Consider the following 24,574-nt stretch of genomic DNA (forward strand, 5'->3'; position numbering starts at 1 on the left):
CACCCCTGGACTCTCAGTCCCAGACTCTTGCTTGCATGGGCGTGCTTGAAGAACTGCAGCTGTAGTGGAGATTCGGTCCAAACCAGACAGCAGCTCTGTCCCAGGCAGCACTTTCCCAACAATTCCCAAAACTTACTGCCTCATGCTGTGCCTCCTGGAAGCAGCCTGCTAGATCCCAGTTCCAACAGGCATCTAGTCCCAGTCTGTAGCTGCACTCCAACAGCCGCTGGACTGGAGCAAAGTCATCCACAGCAGCCTGGCTCCCCTTCTATTCCAAACTCCAAGGGCAGAGTCCCAAACTGCTAGCCCTCTCTTCTCATGCACATGGAGAGAGGGAGATCTTCCACACCAGAGTCCTTCCTTCCTGTTTTTCCCAAGGACTCATGGGAATTGTAGTCTGGATTGCAGCACACAGGGTCTTTTCCAGACAAAAAAAAAACAGAGGCCCCTTTAGTAAGGGGACTACATTTAGAAATGGTAAACTGGGACACAGAGAGTCTAAGAGTATTCCTACATTGCAATGTGAGCTGGTGCTTGACCCCTCTACCGTGCAAATGTGCTTAACTGAGGCTATGATCCAGGGTCTCAAGACCCTGCAGGGCTTGAGGATTCAAGCTCAATTTAAACCAGGATCCAGGGCACAGGTTAGAAAAGTCTTGACCTAGGGTTAAAATGCAATGTGGATGCTCAAGCTTAGGGTTTCCTAGTATGGACTCAAATCCAACCAGGAAGTCTGAGGCAGAGCAGGTAATTGAACCTGTTTCTTTCTCTAGGCTCATTCCCTGACCTCTGGAATATCTTTGGGTATGTCTACACTAACCCCCTAGTTCGAACTAGGGGGGTAATGTATGCATACCGAACTTGCTAATGAAGCCCGGGATTTGAATTTCCCGGGCTTCATTAGCATAAAGCCGGCGCCGCCATTTTTAAAAGCCGGCTCATGCGAACCCCGTGCCGCGCGGCTACACGCGGCACGGACTAGATAGTTCGGATTAGGAACCCTAATCCAAACTATCTGTACACCTCGTTCCACTTTGAAGTAGGAATAAGATCCTCCGGAAAAGGGTGCTTTTTCCGGAGGATCGGGGCCAGTGTAGACGCTCTTTTCCGGCTTTTCTAAAAGCCGGAAAAAAGCGGCGGACATTTTTATTTAAATGCCGCGGGGGATATTTAAATCCCCCGTGCATTTCCCTATTGCGATTTCAAAAATTACCATGCCCCTTCCGGAAAAGGGGCCAATGTAGACATAGCCTTTATGTTTAAAGATAAAAAACAATTCTAGATCAGTGTGTAGGTTGAATGAAATTACTTTCTCAGCAGAATTTCTTATTATTTGTCAATACAGGTTGCACCTCTGAAAACCGGCACTCTCTGGTCCAGCAACATCTGTGGTCCGACAGGACTATAGATGCTCCTAGACCAAAGAGCACCAGAGCCTAATGGCAGGAGGGCCAGCAGCCTGGCTGGGACCAGGAACAGCAGGGCCAGAGGAGCCCCACAGCAGCACGTGGGCCAAGGATTGGAGAACCCTGGCAGCCTGCGACAGTGCCGAGCTGGGGCTTGGGGAACCCCAGGTGCCCATGGCAGCATGAGGCCAGCAGCTGTAGAAGCCCAGGTGACCATGGCAGTGTAGGGTCGGGGGGCTGGAGAAGCCCAGCTACCTGTGGCAGCCCATGGCAGTGCAGAGCCAGAGAACCCTAAGAGCCAGCAGCTGTGCAGGGTCAGGGTCTAGAAAAGCCTGGCTGCTTGCAGCAGCGCAGGGCTGGGGAAATTTGGCTGCACACGGCAGCGTGGGCCAGGGCTGAGAATCCCAACTGCCAAAGGCAGCCCAGAGCTGAGACTGGCAGCAACAGAGTGGGGAAGATGGTAGAGGGGGCCAGACGCGGGGGCTGACTGGCTTGGGGCCTTTGTGAGGGGACAATTCTCCTGTTCCAGCAAATTCTACCATGCCGGACCAGAAGGTTCAGCCTGTACTTCATAGCAGTACAGTACTATTACTGCAAAATAATATTAAGAGCATATTTTGGTGGCCTAATCCTGCAGCCTTACTAGAAGTATTCCCACTGAAGTCAGCAGTACAGTTCATGTGAGTAAGAAAAGGCTACAGGGTTGGGTAACTTTTACTGGTTGCCTAAACAGTTAAATCTAATGTAAATAATTGTTTATTATCATGACCCATTAAGAGATGATGTACAAAATCACACACATAATTGTGTTGGATTTGAAATTCATGTATGTCGATTGTTGTTAATGATATTTTCTTTGTGAAGCTTACATAGTTAATATAAAAGGAATGTGGAAAAGAAAGTATGTTGACATGATTTTATGCCCTATACCTAAGGCATTCTTACAATATCAGTCTGCAGAAAATGGGTCACCTTCACACATCCTTGAAAGAAATGGGATTTTGTAATTTCAGTGCATGATGAAAAATGCATCATTTTATAATGAAGAAAACTAACTTGGCCAGCAATTTAATTTCAGTAGCAACTTCTACTACTGCGTTCCTACTTGTCCTACCTTCTTGAGCAATTGAAATCTCTTTTCACAAAGAAAATCATCATGAATGTTAGTCAATCAAAATCATAGACAGTCTGTCTTCTAAACGAGTTAAGTTTTCATTCTAGATTTAATACGTTTCATATGAGAACTTTATTATATTCAGTCATGGCGTACAAATAATATTTTCATAAGTATTCATTTATGTGTTGTGTTACAGCAGGGAGCATGATGTAAAATAATATATATTGCTAGTATTTGGGATGCAATAAGGTGCATTTCTTTTCTGATATTCATACAGGGAATCCTGTTACAATAAGGAAAGAACTAAGGACATTATTGCTATATAAAGAATTGCACTGCAGCACTACACTTGCTATATTAAGTATATCAATATCAACAGGTGTTCTGTGGATCCGGGCCATAACAACATAAATATAGAATTCAGTTTTAAGTTCCTTTTTATTACATGCAACTTTTACAAAAGTTTTTGGAAACTTTATAGGGTGATATTTTCTACTGACAGCTGTGACTTCCCTCCCCCTCACCAAACCCTTCAGAGTATAATAGCTCTTCCTCTATTCCTCAGCTTCAACCATGAGAGTTATGTTCTTCCCCACACACTTGAAATCTGGCCAAATACTATGACAGAGCTGAGTAAGGCTTGATCCTCCACTAATCTGACTGCTGTCAATGAAGGTGCTGATTTCTACAACTAGAGGATCTGGTCCTGACTTTTCAGCCACAAAACAGTGTATCATAAATTTCAGGTTCATGCCAGTGAGAATTATGGACAAGGGTCTATGAGTTCCACAGCATGCTATACTTAACATCTGTATTAATGTTCTGGATTCTGCTGCACTGTTGTGTGGTGACTGCTAATTTTGATGGTAATTTCATCTTAAAAGGAAGTAACTCCTGTGTAAATTATTGCTATTACATACCCACTTGGAGAAGTCAGGGAGATGATTGCAAGATGAGCATAAACATTGGCAGGCTGCATCTAGATTGGCAAGATTTTGCGCAAAAGCGACCGCTTTCGCGCAAAATCTTGCCGCCTGTCTACACTGGTCGTGAGTATTTGCGCAAGAACACTGATTTTGTATTGTACAAAATCAGTGGTTCTTGCGCAAATACTCCAACGCTCCCGCTCAGGGATAAGCCCTCTTGCGCAACTGTTCTTGTGCAAGAGGGCCAGTGTTGACAGCCAAGTTAATTTCTTACGCAAGAAAGCCTGATGGCTAAAATGGCCATCGGAGCTTTCTTGCGCAAGAGAACGTCTATTCTGGCATGGATGCTTTAGCGCAAAAGCAAATCTTTTGCGCAAAGGCACATGCCAGTATAGACGCTCTCTTGCGCAAATACTTTTAACGGAAAAACTCTTCTGTTAAAAGTATTTGCGCAAAATCATGCCAGTGTAGACGCAGCCTGGATGTTCTGCTGAGATCATCAAAAGCAAACTTGTTAACAGGGTGGATATTTAAATCGACATCATATGGCAGTCGGAGCTCATGTATCTCTTTTCTGTTGGTTGTGGTAGTAAGTGCACAATAGCCTTTTGAAGGTTATGAGTGTTTTCTCAACTAATCTTGAAAAGAGCTAAGCCCCTGGAATTCCAAATGACTTTAGTGGTATCAAACTCTTTGCAAGCTGGTTGTAAGCCAGGTGTTGATTGGTCATTTGTACATCGTCAGCAGCAAACAGTCTAGGTCAGACTGCACCTGGCCAGGTGGAAAAAGTAAAACAAAACAACTCCAAGTTTAAAATTGAGCTATCGGAACTGAAGCATGAATCTTATCTCCGATCTTCCTGGATGGTACTGTATAGAAATGTACTCTGATTCAATGGAATCAGTGGAATTACAGGAGTTGAGATGAGAATCAGGCCTTTGTCTTGAGCTCAAAGCCCACCTGGTACTGCCTCCTTTTTTATCATCAGGTTAAATTTAGCAAGTAAAACTGCAGCGCTAGTAAAGGTGCCTTATCTTGTAGGGAACATAGTTTATTATAAAGTTATCTTGTCTGACTGTAAAGTTTTTCAGATAAATCAGGTTTGTGCTGGTATGATGATGTTGCTAAACATGTACAATAGCTTTCTGCTAGCAGCTGCATCTTACAATGCATCTTTCACTAATGCATTACAGGCAGTCCCCGGGTTACGTACAAGATAGGGACTATAGGTTTGTTCTTAAGTTGAATTTGTATGTAAGTCGGAACTGGCTCCAGATTCAGCCGCTGCTGCTGAAACTGACCAGGGGCTGACTACAAAGCCTTAGAGGCGCGGGACCCCGCCGCCGCTGCGGCTTTGCTCCCGGTGCCTCTGGTCGGCTGGGGACCGTCTCCAGCAGACCAGGGACACCGGGAGCAAAGCCACAGGGGCGGCGGAGTCCCGCGCCTCCCCGGCTTTGCTCCAAGTGTCCCTGGTCTGCTGGAGACGGTCCCCAGCAGACCAAGGGCACCCGAAACAGCTTTTCTCACCCCGGAGGTCGAGGTGGCGGGACCGCTGCGCTCTGGGCGGTCCTGCTGCCTGCGAGCTCCGGGGCGAGAAAGCCCCGTTCGTAAGTGCGGATCCGACATAAGTCGGATCCGCGTAACTCGGGGACTGCCTGTACACATATTAAAGTGCATGTATTGTGGCCCTGATTCAGGTAAGCATTGAAACTTGGGTAATTTCATTCAAATGCAGGACAGTGCTTACTTATAGGCTAACCTTTTAGTGTGCGCTGAAAAATAAGCATGTAGCCAAGTGTTGTCCTGATAGAGGTGTTTCCTAAAAAGATGACCAGCTTTTATTAGTGACCAGCAAACCGTACTGGAATTTTTCACTGGAAATTATTGTTGGTATTCAATATTTCTATTTCCATAAGTGCCTACGGGCTTTGACCCTGTCAGGACCCCATTGAGGTCCTGTACAAACATATAGAAAAATCAGTTTCTGTCCCAGAGAACTTAGATTCTGAAAGGCAAAACCTAAGAGATGACTGAAAAAACAAAAGGAGTCAGGTTGAGGGCAAGGGAAGTGTGAGTGACAAAAGTAATAGTATCTACACAAATCATAGTGGCAAAAAGCACAGCTTGCCACCTGACTAACCAGAAATAGACTGAAACAGTATTGCAAACTCTTGAGATCTTTGGTGTTTTTTTTTCCTGTAAGCCTCAGCTCCTGGAGTCATGAGAATAAGTCCTAGGACTGTTAGCTCATTTTTATAATTAAAGCCTTTATGACTGCAGAGGAAATCTTGCAAACATGAACTCAAAAGACTGAAAATCAAGAAGACAAAAAAAAATCCAGATCTTATTATTTTTGATGCTGTATTATTTTTAGTCCATTACATGATTTTTTAAACACTCAGGGGTGGTAAGACCATCACATTCATTTTCAGATGTTCAAATCTTTCCATCACAATTCATATGTATTGGCTTTGAGCTGAGATGGAAAAACCTTAGCAAATCTTATTTTTCTAACTAGAGATGAATGTTGGTATGGATTCAAATAAACCAAGCAATAAATAAATGCATCACAGTCATGTTACTTGAATCCAGTACAAATAATTTACAACTGGAAGTAATTCATACTGTATTAAAACTCCATTAATAAGTAATAAGTCCAGGACTCTGGGTGTGTGTGTGTGTGTGTGTGTGTGTGTGTTCATTCCAATTTGAAATAAATAGTTACAAAACCAAGTAATTCTTGACTAGAATGTGCTATGACATGCAGTATTGCAGCATGTAAAACACTTGTGCTTATGGAAATAATGGGCTCTAACCCTAAAATCAATGAGACTGCATAGTGAGGTCAGAGTCCCATAAAAGTCCATGGTAACTGATACCTTTGCAGTATCAGGGCCAAGTTAGATCAGGTACAATCCTGTCTCCTCCATAATGCCTTTTTTGTAATCAATAAAGTTATTAAATCGCAATTGAAGTCCTTAATGGAAAAAATTGGGGCTGAATTGATGTATTTTAATTAAACCTTTGTGACAGGAGGAGATAATATTTTGTTTAATTGGATAATTGGTGGTTTAATTTAAATCTAAATAACCTTCAGCTTTGTTTGTGAAACAGAAATGATTAAGGATGGGTTAGAAATCCCTAATGTTTTCTCTAATGCTAATAGCATTCAAAAGTTTATTGGTTAGTATATGTAAAGAATCACAATTTTTATTTTAAATGTGCCATTTATTTTTATAAAATTTTGAATGGAAGAATGAATCTTCCTGTAAGATAATAGTTGTTAATAATTAAAAATGTATAGCAGGAAAAAGCAGCTAAAATTATGACATCAAAGCAAAATAGCCATGATCATGATCATGATCAATGGATAACTTGATGGTTTCACATATGTTAATACTAATTATGTTTGTATTGCTTTATTATTTATTATTTGTATTACGATAGCACTTGGGAGCCACAGTCATAGACCAACACCAACCTCTAATCTTTGCTGTCCATGTGTGGATTTTTTCATTCCAAGTCTGGAATACATTTTTTATGTGCACATGTTTATACTTATAAGAAGCACAAGGGATATATTTCAGTGGAAAAGGCAACAGGCTCAGCTATGTCTAGAATGGCATGATTTTCCTCAAATGCTTTTAACGGAAAAGTTTTCCGTTAACAGCATTTGCAGAAAAGAGTGTCTAGATTGGCATGGACGCTTTTCCGCAAAACCACTTTTTGCAGAAAAGCATCCATGCCAATCTAGATGCGCTTTTCTGCAAAAAAGCCCCTATTGCCATTTTCGCGATCAGGGCATTTTTGCGCAAAACAAATCTGAGCTGTCTACACTGGCCCTATTGTGCAAAAGCTTTGCACAAAAGGACGTTTGCCCGAACGGGAGCAGCATAGTATTTCCACAAGAAGCACTGATTTCAGACAGTAGGAAGTCAGTGTTCTTGTGGAAATTCAAGCGGCCAGTGTAGACAGCTGGCAAGTTTTTCCGCAAAAGCAGTTGCTTTTGCGGAAAAACTTGCCAGTCTAGACACAGCCGCTGTGTTTATTGAGAATACAGTGGAAAAACTATCAGCATATGATTCATAAAGACAACCTGCCCCCCCCCCCCCACACACACACACAGATACATGTCCTGCAGATAGTTTATAGTTACCAGTCTGTTGTGGCTCAAGTCAGTCTTACTAGCCAGGCAAGACTGACTGAGTGAAGATTTGGGGTTCCTCTGAGACTCCTCTGAGGCTTAGCTTGCAGGACTGAACCCAGAGTGTAATGGCAAGAGGTCCCCACTTTTTTTACATGTCAGTTCCCATATGAATCTATGGATATTGCCGTATCATGCTTCAGTCATTCATCCTTAAGAGGTGCTAATCTGCGTTTTCCAGAGTTATCCTTTGATGGTGATTGTCAGGCTTCCCATCATTGTCTCTCGGTCTTGGAGGCCTCTGCCTGCCTCCAGGGATGTCAATGCTGCTAATTTAATTTAGCCTCAAGACACAATGGATGTTTTCTGGTTACCTTCAAAGTTTTCATTTGTTTTTAATGACCTGGGCATTTTGTGATGGCTTTCAGATTTACACACACATCCTCCACTCACACCAAACACTACTGCAGAGTTTTAGACAAGATCAATAGTTACTAAAGGAACCTCAAAAAAAAAAAAGGAATCTGCACAACTTAGTTTGTGATGCAGCTGAGGGATACAACTTAAGTTGTAATGCTAACAGGAAGCAAAACCTTACAGTAAACATCTAATCATGAGAGACAGGGTGAAACAGAAGCATACAGAACTTATAAGCAAATCATTAAACATCAAATCATTATGCATCATGCTTATATTCTTATAACCAGTATTAAAATATATATTTTTGCTATACACGAAGAGGTGAGAATTTGTACCACCACTGGAAACAAAAAACCTACCTGTGGACACTCTGATAATCAGCTGGGTGGTATTTGAATCTCTCCTGAGCATCTGTATAAGAACACAACTTACAGGGAACACTGACCAGCATCTTCCTGTGCCAGACACTGTACAAAAATAAAACAAAGAGACAGACCCTGAAGTAGGCACACTGAGATTACTCAATATGGGCAAATTTCAAAGAATGGAGCAGACAACCCCAAGCTGGTAGATATTGCAATACAGGCAGTCCCCGGGTTATGTACAAGATAGGGACTATAGGTTTGTTCTTAAGTTGAATTTGTATGTAAGTCGGAACTGGCTCCAGATTCAGCCGCTGCTGCTGAAACTGACCAGGGGCTGACTACAGCAAGCTGGAGGCAGAATTGCTCTGCCCCCAGCTTCCTGGAATCAGCCACTGATCAGTTTCAACATCGGCTGAGCCTCGAGCCTGCAGGACCAACCCGGCAGCACCCCAGCTGCTCTACCCCAGGGTCCACAACAAAAGCCTGGTCTGCTGGGGGGGAGGCGCACTAGCTGCTCCCCCCCCCCCAGCAGACCAGGGACACGAGGAGCAAAGCCGCAGCGGCAGCGGGGTGCTGCGCCTCTGAGGCCTTGCCCTGGCAAAGCCTCAGAGGCGCGGCACCCCGCCACCGCTGCCGCTTTGCTCCCGGTGCCCCTGGTCTGCTGGGGACCGTCTCCAGCAGACCAGGGACACCTGGAGCAAAGCTGGGGAGGCGGAGGGGTCCCACTCCTCCCCGGCTTTGCCAGAGCAAAGCCTCAGAGGCGCGGGACCCCTCCGCCTCCCCGGCTTTGCTCCCGGTGCCTCTGGTCTGCTGGGGACCGTCTCCAGCAGACCAGGGACACCGGGAGCAAAGCCACAGCGGCGGCGGAGTCCCGCGCCTCCCCGGCTTTGCCAGAGCAAAGCCTCAGAGGCGCGGGACCCCTCCGCCTCCCCGGCTTTGCTCCAGGTGTCCCTGGTCTGCTGGAGACGGTCCCCAGCAGACCAGGGGCACCCGGAGCAGCTTTTCTCGCCCCGGAGGTCGAGGTGGCAGGACCGCTGCGCTCTGGGCGGTCCCGCTGCCTGCGAGCTCCGGGGCGAGAAAACCCCGTTCGTAAGTGCGGATCTGACATAAGTCGGATCCGCGTAACTCGGGGACTGCCTGTACTTAGATTTACTAAGCCAGCACAAAACAGCTTCTACAATATCTTACTGGTTGCCCAGAAGCCCACACACAGTTAATAGAATCCTAGGGCTGGAAGAGACCACAGGAGGTCATCGAGTCCAGCCCCCTGCCCAAGGCAGGATCAATCCCAACTAATAGTTCTCTTAAAGCAATTCAGCCTTGGACTTCCAATACAGACAACCAACTCAAAAATGATGAGGATTACAAATATGCAGCTAGGTTAGGGAGGCTCTGCCTCTCCACACACTCAGGTGCAACCCTGCTCATCCTCTGCCACCAGCTCCCCACTCCCATTTCACTTGATGTGCTCACTCCGGTCTCCCTGTGGAGTGGCTGTGGTTGGTCTGTACCACCTGCCCTCCTAGGACTCTGGGGCCATGGAGGCTGGGGCTGTCACCTGCTCTTTCATCACTTCAGTGCCTGGGTGCCTATGGCTATGCCACCTGCCCTCCTGGGGCTGAGGCAGGCAGTAGCTGTGTCATCTTTTCTGTCACTCCAGGCTGGGGAGACTGTAGCTGCCTGCATGCTGTGCTGCATGCCCTCCAAGTGCTCAGGGGCGGTGGATGCACAAACCTAGGGCAGGGACCAGCGGCAGTGGAGATGGGCGCTCTGGGCTCTGGCAGCAGGATGGGGATGTGGAAGGGACAGGATCTTTGTTGTAAGGGATGGGGAATGGGGCCTACCCTCCCCAAGCCAGCAATTCACATGCCACCCATGGGATTACTAAAATTCTTATTAAACATATAAGGGGCTACTATAAGGTGGGTGCATAACTGGCTGGATAACCATTCTCAGAGAGTAGTTATTAACAGTTCACAGTCATGCTGGAAGGGCAAAACAAGTGGGGTTTTGAAGAGGTTTGTTTTAGGACCAGTTCTGTTCAATATCTTCATTAATGATTTAGATGATGGCATAGAGAGTACGATTATTAAGTTTGCATATGATACCAACCGGAGAGGGGTTGCAACTGCTTTGGAGGATGGGGTGATAATTCAAAATGATCTGGACAAACTAAAGAAATGGTCTGAGATAAATAGGATGAATTTTAATACGGACAAATGCAAAGTGCTCCACTTAGGAAGGAACAATCAGTTTCATGCATACAGAATGAGAAGCAACTGTCTAGGAAGGAGTACCACAGAAAAGGATCTAGGGGTCATAGTGGACCACACACTAACTTTGTTGCAAAACAAGCAGACATGGTTCTGGGATGCATTATCTGGAATGTTGTGAGCAAGACATGAGAAGTCATTCTTCTGCTCTACTCTGCGTTGATTAGACTTCAGTTGGAGTATTGTGTCCAGTTCAGGGCACCACACTTCAAGAAAGATGTGGAGAAAGGTCCAGAGAAGAGCAACAAAAATGATTAAAGGTCTAGAAACATGGCTGATTTAGACTGGAAAAGAGAAGACTGAGAGGAGATATGATAGTGATTTTCAGGTATCTAAAAGGGTATCACAGGGAGGAGGGGAAAAATTGTTTTCCTTGGCCTCTGATTATAGGGCAAGAAGCAATGGGCTTAAACTGAAGCAAGGGAGGTTTAGGTTGGACATTAGGGAAAATTTTCTACCTATCAGGGTGGTTAAACACTGGAATAAATTGCTAAGGGAGATTGTAGAATCTCTATAATTGGAAATATGTAAGAGCAAGTTGGCTAGATGTCTATCAGGGATGATGTAGATGGTGCTTGGTCCTGCCATGAGGCAGGGGACTGGACTTGATGATTTCTCAATGTCCTTTCCTGTTCTAGTGTTCTATGATTCTATGATTCCATGAAAGTTCTACCAGTCCCAAATAATCACTTCCCAAATTAATAAATACTTCTAATGTTTCCTAAATACACACTTACAACCAATTTGTATTAATTAAATTAAAATGTATTTTTAAAAGAGAACATAGTGGTTAAAAGATAAGTATACATACAGTTCATTTAAATGTTAAGATCTCCTTTTGATCTCTGAATGAACAGAATATACCATAGACAGGGACTGTTTGGGTACATCATTAACTTGTAACAATATATATGTAAACACTGAAAACAGCAAACATTATCTACCAATATGTTTAAAGGTTAAATCTGGGTCATTTATCCTTCAGATTGCTTAACCTTTTCTGGCCATGCATCACATGCTAGCCCAAATTGCTTACAATCTAATTAAATAAACTCCCCTGTACTTACCATCTACATAGTCATTATTAGCGCCCCTTTTTTTCCTTTATCTTTGCTTTTTATTTGCTCCATTTTACTATGTACCACTTTGTAAAATGATGCATTAGCTCCATATCCCCATCACAATCCAGAGGCTGAGCTTGAGCAGGTTACAACACAAAAGCACTAAAGCAAAAAAAAAAAAAAAAAACCTAGAGAGACAATGTAGGTGGGATATCTTTCATTAAACCAATATGGTGAGAATGCCAAGTTTTTGAGCTCCACAGAGCTCATCTTCAGAAATATTCAGAGTGTCACAGATAAATACAGAGTGCAACAGAATAGTTAGCTTAAGTAATTAAACTACATTTCAAGGTTTTAAAGGGGTAGCCAAGTTAGTCTGTAACTGGAGAAACTTGAAAAACAACAAATAGTCTAGCAGCACCTTAAAGATGTGTAGGCCATCTACATGTTTTGTTAGTCTTTAAGGTGCTGCTAGACTATTTGTTGTTTTTTAAGTTTTTCCTATATTTCAAGGTATTATTCAAGGAAAAGGAGAAATGTCCTGTTTACTCCACTGCAGTCATAGGGAAGGACAAACTGTACATGTGTGTTTGGGTTAAGTAGCTTACAGACTGTCATAATAAGCCATAAATGGATCAAAAGAGATGTATATGAAATCTCTTCAGACATTAATGATTTTCACTAATAAAATAGATACTTTATAGAGCTCTTTAAATAGAGAGACTATATTTCCCATTTCTGCAAAGGCCATCACTCACATAACCATCTACTTCTCCAGTCTTTACACAACCATTGGTTTCCTTATGCTGTTACTTAACACAGCTAATTAGTTTCATGCCTCTTCTCAAGTCACCAATCTATGTTTCATCATTAAGCTTCACTTAAGTTGCCTTGGTTACTTGGACTGATGTGGTTATACAGTCTATTAAAGAAGGGGGACTATGGAAATATAGCACTAGGCAGACAAATGTGTCTGTGTGTGTGTGTGAGAGAGAGAGAGAGAGAGAGAGACAGACAGATAGATAGAATGAGAATGAGAATCCAAAAAATGTTACCAGCAACAAGGGCAAAAGAGCAAAAAGATTTACGCATTTGTAAATTGGAGGTCTGTGCTCACAAGAAAAAGTTAATAATGAGAAGTAAACACCAAATGCACTGTTTTGAAGCCCAAGCTACACTATAATAGAGCATCAAAAGAGTTATTCTGCTATAGGAATTTTGTTTGTACTCATGGGTAATTTTCTAAAATTAGCGAATATAACTTTGCATAACAGAGCTTGTATCTGATTAAAGTGTTTGTTTCTATTCTTTGAGCTTTTCCTTTCCTTTCCTTTCCTTTCCTTTCCTTTCCTTTCCTTTCCTTTCCTTTTTTCTTTTTCAGTACTGTTACTGAATTCAGAAAGCACACAAATCCATGGAGACCCTACTTATTCCATATCCATATTGTAGTTCCTGTGCATTTTGTAAAGCACATATAAACTTGGCAAGAGCATCAGAGCCTTTGCACACCTTACACAATGTATAGGAATCTATAGGAACTTAATTATTCACCATATATATTACAATTCTTGGCACCTTATGAAGTGTATTTGGCCTTTTACCTACACAGTCCTTGCTGATTCACAAGTTAGTGTCAACTTTCTGAGGGCATCAATACAAACTTTTGAGATGTAACAAATAGAGCAAGTGTACATACGTTGCTAACCCACATTATTGTCTGAAGATTTAATTTAGCAAGTGTGCCATGACTCCTATCCACCTCATGAACTATGTAGGGCTGACATACTTGCTGTAGTATTAGCACTTCATTACCCATAAAGTATATAGGAATAATGGACATCTGTCTATAAATTTAAGAAATGTGCATCTGTCTGTCTGTCCATCTGTGAATCCATTGTGCAAGAACTTCTCTTAAAAGGTAAGACCTAGGACCACCAAATTTGATATGCAGCTTCTTATCACAACCTAAAGCAAGGTCAGGGCTTGTGCCAGGATAATGGGATGTGCATGGAATATGATTGTTTCATATCAAATGAAAAGGGAGGAGTACGAGAGCAGGGACAGTTATATTCACCAATGGGGGGCAGTAAACACCCTAGTGAGCAGCCATTGACTGGCAGCATCTGCCACCCTGGCCTGCCCAAGGGAACAGCTGCTAGCTGCTGCATGCCTTCCCATCTCCCCCAGCTAGCCCTGGGGAGCACCAGCAGGCAGCTCCCAACCCCTGGACTGGCCCTGGTGAGTGCCAGTGAGTAGGGTGCATGCTCTGCCCTGAGCCCCACACATTCCCAAGCCCCAGCCCTGACTCCTGCATACCCCCACACTACCAGTCCCCTGCCCTAAAGGACCTGAGCAATGCTCAGTAAGTCTTCTTGCTCTGAATAATAGAGTTGTCTGTGGACAGGTAAGGACTTTAAAAGGCTGTGACACATTTCTTAAGTTTCTGAAGGACTAAGGACCTCATTTATCAAAGAATGTAAATACAGTAAAACCTGTGTTATCCGGCATGCTCGGGGATTAGGGCATTCTGATTATCTAAAAATTCCAGTTATCTGAGGGTCCCAGCTGCCCCAGTGAGCTTGGGGCAGAGTGTCAGGCCAGGAGGGAGGGTAAAAGAGAGGACTTGAGGCAAGGTGTCAGAGCATGCTGGGAATACGGGGTCTTGGCGGGGTGAGAGGAGTGAGTGAGGGGGATTTGGGTGCGGGGTCTGGGCATGAGGGAGGACACTTACCTGGCTTGGCATCCTGCTGCAGCAGGGAAAGCCTCCAGGCAGCACGCTCTTGTGAATTCACTCTTCTAGGAAGTCATGAAGTCAAATACTACATACATATGCATTACACAGGTGACTACATGCATTATGGGGATTTTCAGCTCTTCTGAAGCAAAGTATTAACTACTATTGTCAGAAGTCACCAATGTAGTGTCCTGAACGATATCTTGCTTTGTCACATGTTGATAATCATTTGGCTGCATGTGTGTGCTCCCTCTTTGTGCTGCCCTGGCTCTGTACAGATAGCTGGCATAGAACATACAGCGAAAACCCTCAACAATCACAAAATCAGATAAGAGCAGAAGTCACCTGGCCAAGTTTATTTCCAAATAAATCACAGTAACACCATCCTAGCTCAGTGGTTACAGGTATACTAAGAATGTTGCCTCCTGACAATGGGCTCAACTGAGCTAGTGGCGGGACTTTCCATTACCATCTGAGATACATCTTTACATACAGTTACAAACAAGTTACGTATCGCTCCTGATGCATCTGTGTGCTGCACTCTGGAGTACCTGGATTCCAACCTCATACATATTGATTCAATCAAAATATCCCTATCCATCATGCTGTCATCCTTACCTTATCCTGAGACTGGGTCAGTATGTTCTTGTTATCTATGGGGAATGTGCTGTTATTGGGGTGTTCTGGTTCTCCCCCAAAATGTATTTGTGTGACTTGTGCCTAGTACTTCTTATATCTTCAATATCAGCCCTATTCTTGTCAGATTCTGTGATCAGGGCCTGCCTGTTGCTCACAGCTTAATATTGCTTCATATTAGCAAAGTATTAGCCACTTTTGCTCAGCTCTCAGGCTTCACACCAGACCTGTGATACATGGGCTTATTTTTCAGGCTCTCTTTTTACTACAGCTACAAGATACAGTAGCCTGAGGAGGGATGGTAGAGTGGATGGAGCAAATCCTGATCTAGTTTGGTGAATCCTCTGTGGGAGGTATTCACTCTGTTTATAGAGGTTTGTTGTAAAATAATGAATTGAAAAAAGACAATCTATTCATTTCCAAGTACATTTAAGCAAAGGTACTTAACAAGCAACTCTATAATATCCATTGTATATAGCTGATTTTTTTTACAACCAACTTCTCATTGGTGTATATATCCTTCTTTTTCTTATCTTAGTGCATTATATGTGTGATAAATAATATATTCTAGAGGGCTTTTTATTAATTATTGTCTTTATTTGCTGTCATACTGAGAAATATTCATCATTTTCTGTACTAACTATGTTTGTTGTAAGAAATCTTTAATTTTTCATTTGGGAAAGATTTGCCTAAACAGCAATGTGACATTAAAAATGATCTCTCTCTTACTGGGATACAGAGAGCAAAAGCTAATTTGAATAATGCTAGGAATGAACCTTCATATTTTCAAAGTTTCATGGTGTTTTTAATCTCAAGAATTACAAAGGAAACATGATAGTAAAGGAGATTGGCATGGACGCATTCATTTGCAATGTTCTGTACAATAAATTCAGGTCAGTTCAATATTTAAACACAGCTGATGCTCTGAATGAAGAAATGGGGTGTATGTCTATTTCCTCTCCCTTTAGCTTTGCTCAAAGAGCAGAAAAGCTGGAAATAGAAAATAAATAAAAGACACACACAAAAAATTGGAATGAAACAATAAAATTACTGTTAGACACAGTGATAGAAAAAGAGCTCGCTCAAATTCTATGTGCACTTTTCAACTTGGACTAGACAAGGATAAATGTCTTTTCTTTCAGTACAGTACACTTTGCAGCATATAAATCAGATACAGAGTAGCAAGCACTTGTTCTGTAGACTAAACTGCCTTCTGTAAAGTTTAACGCAATGAAAGTCAAGATCAGACTGTACTCCTGTGCAAGCCCAGCATATCCTAGTCCTCTCTCTCTCTCTCTCTCTCTCTCTCTCTCTGTCTCCCTCAGCATCCGAGTTTCATTCACCATTTGAGTTGGCCTGGGGAACATATAACACCAATAGCAAACAGCTGCCTGAACAATGCAGATCAATAGTTTCGTCACCAGAAACTGTTTTGTTTGGCTTTTTAAAAGTAGCTTGTTATTTGAAAGCTAAGTGAATTTGGAACTCAATCAGATAATGGAATTAAATTTATGCGAGGCAGCTGGTAAATGTGCTTTCTCTTTTACTGTTGGAGAACTTGAGTCAGCTGAGAAGATTGATGGCTTATCATATTTAGGGAGAAGCTGTGTATCCACAAATCACACCATAATTTGAATAGCTCAAAGTGAAGTAAAAATAAATGCCAGGTCTGCCAATTCTCCAGTGATGGATTACAAAATTACATCAACAAAATCAAAGGACAAATCAGATTGATGAAATAAATATAATGGGCCAGATCCTCAGTTAGTGTAAAAGAGCATCATTCTACTGACTAGGGATCTAGATTATTAATAATGTGGAATGCAGTGAATTTATTTTTGACAATTGAACTTTTAATTCTGCAGAGAGTAATACTTACATGGCCTATATCTGAAGGAACCACATTCCTTTGTGGTTGTGCTTCTTTTCCATTTTCACCTTCTTTTCACTCGACCATTCTTCAGAAAACTTTATTTACTTTTTTTTTTTTATATATACATTTTATTTTTTTCTTCCATGGCCACCTTTCTCACAGCAGTTTTTCATTCCTCTCTGGTAGAATGGAAGCTCTTAGAGTGTGTCTAGACTACAGGGGTTTTTTTCAAAAAAAGTGGACTATTTATGAAAAAACTGTACCTGCGTCTAGACTGCCACCATGTTCTTTTGAAACTAAACCTCATTTTACGAGGAAAAATGCCTTTTTTTGAAAGTGCTCTTTTGAAAAATGGTGTTCTTCAATGCAAACAGGGCTTTTTTGAAAGAGAGCATCCAGACTGCCTGGGTGCTCTCTTTTGAAAAAGCGTCTCACTTTTTCGAAAGAAGTGGTTGCAGTCTAGATGCTCTCCTTCAAAAGAAGCTTTTTCGAAAGATTCTTTCAAAAAAGCCTCTTTCAAAAGAGGCTTGTAGTCTAGACATAGCCTTGGCTACCATTTACAGTGAAGCCTAATTCATTATTAGCCAGTTTTGGAATATGCAAGTGGCAAATATGAAGTACAGTCAGCAAACCCTGCTCCAGAGCCAGGTGGATTATATATGGTTAATATAGCTCTCCCGGTTAGCAAATTCCTGGTTCCAAATCACAACCATTTGGCCTATGGCATTTACTTTTTAATCATATCTACCAGGAGTACACAATGGCCTAGATCACATGGTACAAATGCAAAATTTCCTTAATTTCACTAACATGCATGTTAGAAAGCGTTTCAGTTTTCTCTGTGCCATGTTAAGATGTTTCTGTTTTATTCATTTTCATTTTTTCTCCTACTCATATAATTTTAAGCCTACATTTGAAAGCAACTTTAACTGACCATGTTATAATGGCTCAGCAGGGGGCATGTGATCTAACCACTTAAATAAAAGTGATGAGGAGAAAGACATTAATTATCTCAGGGCTGAGGAACCATTATCTTTTCATTCCACAAACAAAGGGGATATTTGACTCCCAGCAGACTGCTGGTAAGATGCCTTTGAATTGAATTAAGATGCACCTAACACACAATGGAGGAACATACTATGCTAAAGTGGTGAGGTAATTTAAAAACCCACCTATGCGGTAGCTACATGCAGGGTCATGTGCCTATTATGTTAGAGACCAACAAGGATGTGCTGAAAAAAGCTTAGGGATGGGGAGATGGTGTGTGTTAGTGCTCTTTGTAATCCAGAAACAATGACTTCCGTCTGAGTTTCAAAGATCTAAATTCAATTTAAAGGAAAGAATGGGCTATAAATGTTAATACATGTCTTTACCACTTCCTTTGTAACTAAGCTTCTTGCCCCATTACTGAAACCATTTAGCTAGTTCTCAGTATTTTTTGGTATAATTTACTTTCACTTTCCATATTTTCTTTATTGTGCTTTGCTTTGTATGATGTATAAGATAAATAAAGTGTATAACCATATTCTCCAGACTGCATGGTTCAAGGAAATTCACTCTGAGGCATCTTGAAAGCTGATTTGCAGACTATGGGTATGTCTACACTTGCTCCCTAGTCCGAACTAGGGAGGCAAATGAAGCATACCGAAGTTGCTAATGAAGCGCGGGATTTAAATATCCCGTGCTTGATTAGCATATTCACAGCCGGTTGCCATTTTAAAAAGCCAGAGGCCTGAATTAACTCGCCGTGTGTAGAAGCAGTAGTCTGATCCAAATCCCTTCCCTCAAATTAACTGTTACTCCTCGTGCAATGAGGAGTACCAGTTAATTTGAGGGAAGGGTTTTGGATTGGACTACTATGTCTACACGCAGCAAGTTAATTCAGGCTACTGGCTTTTTAAAATGGCGACTGGCCGCAAATATTCTAATCAAGCATGGGATATTTAAATCCCGCGTTTTATTAGCAACTTCGGTATGCTTCATTTGCCTCCCTAGTGCGAACTAGGGGGCAAGTGTAGACATACCCTATGTCCCTGACAGCAGATCTCCAAAACCCTTTTTGGATTATTAGATGGGATTAGGATCAGCTAAAGTGTCCTCCCTCATTTAAATCTATACCAAACCAGGGAGGTCATTCCACCATGACATAGCCTTGGGCATCCATTAAAGTTTTCTAGCTGCATCTTAAATATGAGCGTGGAACAAATGTCAACATGTAGAAAAGAAGGGTGTATGATATTTATTGTTTTAGTGTATGTGCCCACAAACAGGGATTAAAGGCCTACTCTATTAGGCACTATTCCAACAATTAAGAAAATGACAGTTTAATCAGAAAATTTGTGCTCTAGGTTTCTCCTATTGCGGGTCTACACTACAAATGTACAGTGGTGTAGCTGCACTGCTTTAGCACTTCTGGTGAAGATACTGTTAGGGTACCACTGCACAGCAAAACTAAAGTCGAAATAAGCTACCCAACTTCAGCTACGTCAATTGCACAGCTGAAGTTGAAATAGCTTAATTCAGCTTTTGGACATGTCTACACAGCAGGAAATCAAAGGAAGAACGTTCTTCCTTCAACTTCCCTTACTTCTTGTGAAATGAGTGTTATCATGAATTGGGGTAAGAAATCCTTCAGCTCTACATTATTTCAGAATAACCGCTTGTAATGTAGATGCATATTTTGTTATTTTGGAATAACGTCAGTTATTCAGAAACAATGCTGCTGTGTAGACATAACTTAGGAGAACATTGATAGAGTACGTTTAATAACTGTACCTATTCCTCCCACCAACATAGTGCTGTCTATACCAATGTTTCTGCCTTCACGTGTTTATTTTGAAAATAATTTTGTATTTCCATTCACAGTCAGGGTGAATCTCCCTCTTGCTCTAAGGTTTCTTTTTACTTGCAAGTGATTTTGATTGTTTGTTGTTACCGCTGGCGGTTTCTCAATTAAAATCCTAGTATTTCACAATGCTAAACAATTGACTCTGCATTGCAGCACTGGAAAAATAGCTTAGGGGAAAATCTTCCACCTGCCCAAATGGGCCAATATTGTGACTTATTATCTAGCAGTGATTAATTTTTACTCCAAGTCTACAAAACATTTTTAGTTTAAACATAAAATATTACCCAGACTTGCAGCTTTCCATTACTATGAATATTATATGATTGGTTTGTTTTAACTCCAAACTTGATTTAAAAGGCATAATGATACTTTATGTTAATCTTCTGTAGATAATTTATATTTTAATCTTTATGAATAAAAATCCTGTAAGATACATGATTTATGTAGCAAGATTTCAGGTTTGAGGTGAGAGATAATTGCAAAGAGCAGAGAATCTTATGTCACAGGTTATAATGAAGCTACAGTAGTTCACAGAAGGGAATGTGGTAAATGATTAATATTTGTATATTGAAGTCAATGGGGTGGCATGGGTGTAAGTGAAGGTAAATTCTGACTTTCAATCAGTTGTTTTAATTATAGATTCCTGGCTTGCTTAGAAAAGAAATATAGCACAGTGAATTCATTATGACTTTTTAAACTAAGTTTGGAGTTAAAGCAAACAATCATATAAAAGCAAAATGCAGTCAATCTGCATTTGTGTGACAGCTAAACGAATATCATGTGTTTGACACAAAATCACAAACGTGCTCATGTTTGACCTAATTCGGACCAAGATTTGCTTGAAGTAGTAGCCAAACTTCTGAAGGACTTGGTCTTAACTTTAAGTTTATAGCCAAATTCAAAATCTGTCACATTTGAGTTTTTATGTTAAGGAATTTGCATTCCTTACAAATTGCATCATTTAGGATTTTGAAATGCTTCCTTCCTAGATATTAGGAACTGATAAAAATGATCTTCGGCATATTACCTATTTCCCCATATACCTAGAAGACATTACGTGGATATATCATTTTTTCCAAAACACTCTGACAGCTGATATAGTATGTAAAATTTATGTAATGGTTTTCCAGGAAGGAATGACCCATTAATCTTTTTTCTCTCCATCCCCTTCCCCTCCCTTTTTCTGGTGTTAAGCTTCATTCTGACTTGGACAAGGGAGTGGGCACTGTTAAGTATACCCTCTCGGGTGATGGAGCTGGCACGGTGTTTACCATTGATGAGACCACAGGGGACATACACGCCATAAGGAGCCTTGATCGAGAGGAAAAACCTTTCTACACACTCCGTGCTCAGGCTGTGGATATAGACACCAGAAAACCACTGGAGCCTGAATCAGAGTTCATCATAAAAGTGCAGGACATTAATGATAATGAGCCAAAGTTCCTAGATGGGCCATATGTTGCCAGTGTTCCAGAAATGTCTCCAGTGGGTGAGTAGGAAACAAATCTCTTGATAACTAACTAGATCCTATTTAATTGTTTTCATTGTCAATACTATTGAGCATGCTGAAGGGAAAATTTAGTTCCAAGAATACATGATTAGTACACTGAAAATGGCTGGATTTGTACTTAGAAATATACAGATTTCAATTTTATTTTAGTATTAGGTTCTTACCCTCTGGTGTCCTCTCTACCCCATTGTTAATGCATAAATGACTATCAAGGAATGTAAGCCTGCACTAAGTAGAATTTGGGGCAAGTATGCTTAGTGGCTGTTCAGCAGCAGGAGCCAAGATGACTCAAATAAAATGGTTCCATGGACTTTGTGAGGAAAGCAAAGAAGAAGGATATTTTGCACATTGTAACGTGCTCTCTCCTTGCACCAGCTCAGTTGTTTAGGAAAGACAACATTGGCCTATCTCCTATTCCTCCTCCATACAGCAGTGCTAGATTCACAGTCTTTGTGCTCAGGCTGATTATAACGGGTGCCTGTGCCTTGATACAATGGGTGTAAGAAGATGGGTGTCTGGTCCCACTATTTTGAGCATCCGCTGGAACAAACACAGTCTGGCTTTCAAATGGCCATAAAATATGCTCACATCATGCTCAGCTGTCCACTCACCCTGAGAACAGAAACAAGGACTTCGATTCAAACAAGAAGAAACAATTTATCTCCCACACTAGCAACAGTTTTCTTAGTTCTGATTTATGGAGCAGGGGCAGTAGCTTTTAATATCAGTGTCTTGGGTGCCTGGTCACTGCTGTTTATTACCCAGTCTTCACTCACTTCAAAACTGCTTCCTCTTTTTCTAGTACATTGACAAATCTGAGATCCTCATTGCCTCCTAGGCTCTAATTTAAAACTGCAGGTATGAACAACTGTGTTGGCTTTCTAGTTCTGAAACCCGAAAGGTCTTTTCCTGGTCCTCTAATCAAACATCACATTTTATGTACGCTAGATAGACTATCATGGGGGCAAAAATAGATTAAACAGCTACATACATTGCCATATGGAATTAACTAGGATGTATGTGAAATATGTATATGTGATATGATCAGGCACTCAGAAATCATGTTCTCATACGAACCTAACAAGTGGGTTCAGAGAAGTTCATTAAATTATAACATGCAAATGCAGTTGAATTAGCAATAGAAAGGGCGGGTTAAATTTTTGAATTCATTCTTCTAGTGAGTGCAAAATATAATTCCTCTGAGAGGATGTATCATATCTTAAATGGATGTTAAGAGGACACATGATCTTACACAAAAAGACCAAAAGAAATGATCATTCAATAACACTATTTGCATGATCAGTGAATTATTTTATTTGGTTTCTCTGTTACTGACAGATATATTTTTATAGAAACTAATAAAACAGAACCAGATGACTTACTGCATGGAAAGCTGCCTTCAGGTTCTGCGGTGAAGTATGTCTATTATACCTCACTAAGCTCTGTGGGCTACATTCACAAAGGGCTTAGGCACATAACTGCCCTCTTAGGTGCCTAAGTCCAAAAAATAGGCACTACTAACATTCAAAAATCCATTGCTCTGATGCTACCTAATTTTGTAGGCACCCAAATCCTCATATATAACTACGTTTTCACTAGTAAGCCTGCCGAAAGCTGCTGAAATCCTAAGAATAGTCCTTTTTGCAGCTCTGGGACATGCCTAAGAGCCATCAGGATTGTCAGACTAAGTGTCTGACAATCTTGTCTGTGGGGCCTAATCCAGTAGATATATTCTGAACATGCCTACCTTTTCAAAAAGACAACTGGGAGCAAGCCAGTCTGGAATTTTTGATGCCGGTCCATGGATGTGTCCCAGACTATCCAGTAGCCTCCGTGATTAGGGCAATCATCTGGGACATAATAGTCATATGTTTGAATTTCCACTGTGCCTACAATTCTCGGGCCCTAAATCCCCAGAAAGCAACAGTGTCCAGATATGCTTTTTCTCATTTATGATTAGCCAAGAAATTAGATGTTTTCCGCAGACCTTACCACTATAACCCATGCTCTTTAGATACTAGCTGAGGCTAAATCTAGACTGTAGGCTTCTTTTTCAAGAAGCTTTTCCAAAAAAACTTCTTGTGAAAGAGCGCATCCACACACACAAGCGCATCAAAAAAGCAATGCGCTTTTGTGAAAGAGAGCGTCCAGACTCATTGGCCACCCGGAACCACTTCAGACAGGTATTTAAGTCACCAGTTGCTTCCGAGTGCTGGTGCCGGAGCCTTCAGAGACACGTGCTTAAAGGGACCTCCCTGGACAGCCGTTTCTCTGCTTCTGCTGCCTGCTTGCTACCTCTTTGAGGGACAGCAAAACTTTAGCAGTGGCTGCTGTGGTTGCCCTCTTCTTTTCCTTTGTGTCATGGAGTACCCTTGGGCATGTGATACCTTCCTGGTCCTGCAGAACCCCAAGCTCATTCTGGGGACCTTCTCTGTGGCTGCGGCTGCTCCACTCTGGCAACCGCACCCTGCTGTGGAGAGGCATTTTTGGAGGCTTGACACCAGTTCCAACTGGTGGGACCAGCTGGTCCTGGAGTGGTGGGATGACCAACAGTGACTCCAAAACTTCTGCATGCAGAAGGCCACCTTTTTGGAGCTATGTGCCTGGCTCACCCCTGCCCTGCAGAGATGTGACACCCATCTGCAGCCTGCCATTACCCTGGAGAAGTGGGTCGTCATCGCAGTCTGGAAGCTCACCACCGACCACAGCTATTGGGTTGGTGGGCAACCAGTTCAGTGTGGGGAAGTCCATCATCAGGGCCCTCCTCATGCAGGTAAGGCACTCTTGGGCTATAGGCCCTGTGGGGGAGGAGGGGAGAGTGTTGCATAAGAGGGACTGGGGGCTGTGGGGTGTAGAGTGGGGTTGGGGGGAAGCCCCGTCTCTGGGGGCTTGTGCCGTCCTGCCCTCACATAGCCCTGGTGCTGGGGGGTTACCTTATAGGAGGTGGCTCCTGGGGTGTTTGAGGAAGGAGAGGAGAGGAGAGGGCAGAGCTCAGGCACCCCCTCTCTCATTCTCTGTTTTATGAGTTTCTTTGTCTCTTTTTGCAGGTGGTGAGGGCCGTCAACTTTCTCCTCCTGCAGAGGGTCATCCGCCTGGGAGACCTGTATGTGACTGTGGCTGGATTTGCTGTCCTGGGGTTCCCAAACTGTGGGGGAGTGATCAATGGGACCCACATCCCATTCTGGGCACCAGACCATCAAGCAGCCCAGTATATTAATCAAAAGGGCTACTTCTCCATGTTGGTGTAGGCTCTGGTCGGCC

At 42.2% G+C, this 24,574-nt stretch overlaps 1 protein-coding gene and 1 long non-coding RNA gene across 2 annotated transcripts in view; one reads left to right on the forward strand and one right to left on the reverse strand.

The window, feature by feature from the left end:
• Positions 1–353, reverse strand: part of LOC112547755 (uncharacterized) — a 35,726-nt gene extending 35,373 nt beyond the window's left edge. Inside the window, exon 1 of the long non-coding RNA XR_003091568.3 lies at positions 137–353. This is a non-coding gene — a long non-coding RNA (uncharacterized LOC112547755). The remainder of the gene's footprint in view (positions 1–136) is intronic.
• The window catches only part of CDH12 (cadherin 12), a 259,798-nt gene that overhangs the window by 27,931 nt on the left and 207,293 nt on the right, over positions 1–24,574 (forward strand). Inside the window, exon 2 of the mRNA XM_075921427.2 lies at positions 20,998–21,292. Within this exon, the coding sequence (XP_075777542.2) occupies positions 20,998–21,292 (295 nt within the window). The remainder of the gene's footprint in view (positions 1–20,997; positions 21,293–24,574) is intronic.

Source organism: Pelodiscus sinensis, chromosome 2 (assembly GCF_052426305.1).
Source record: "Pelodiscus sinensis isolate ZL-2025 chromosome 2, ASM5242630v1, whole genome shotgun sequence".
NCBI classification, from domain to species: Eukaryota; Metazoa; Chordata; order Testudines; family Trionychidae; genus Pelodiscus; species Pelodiscus sinensis.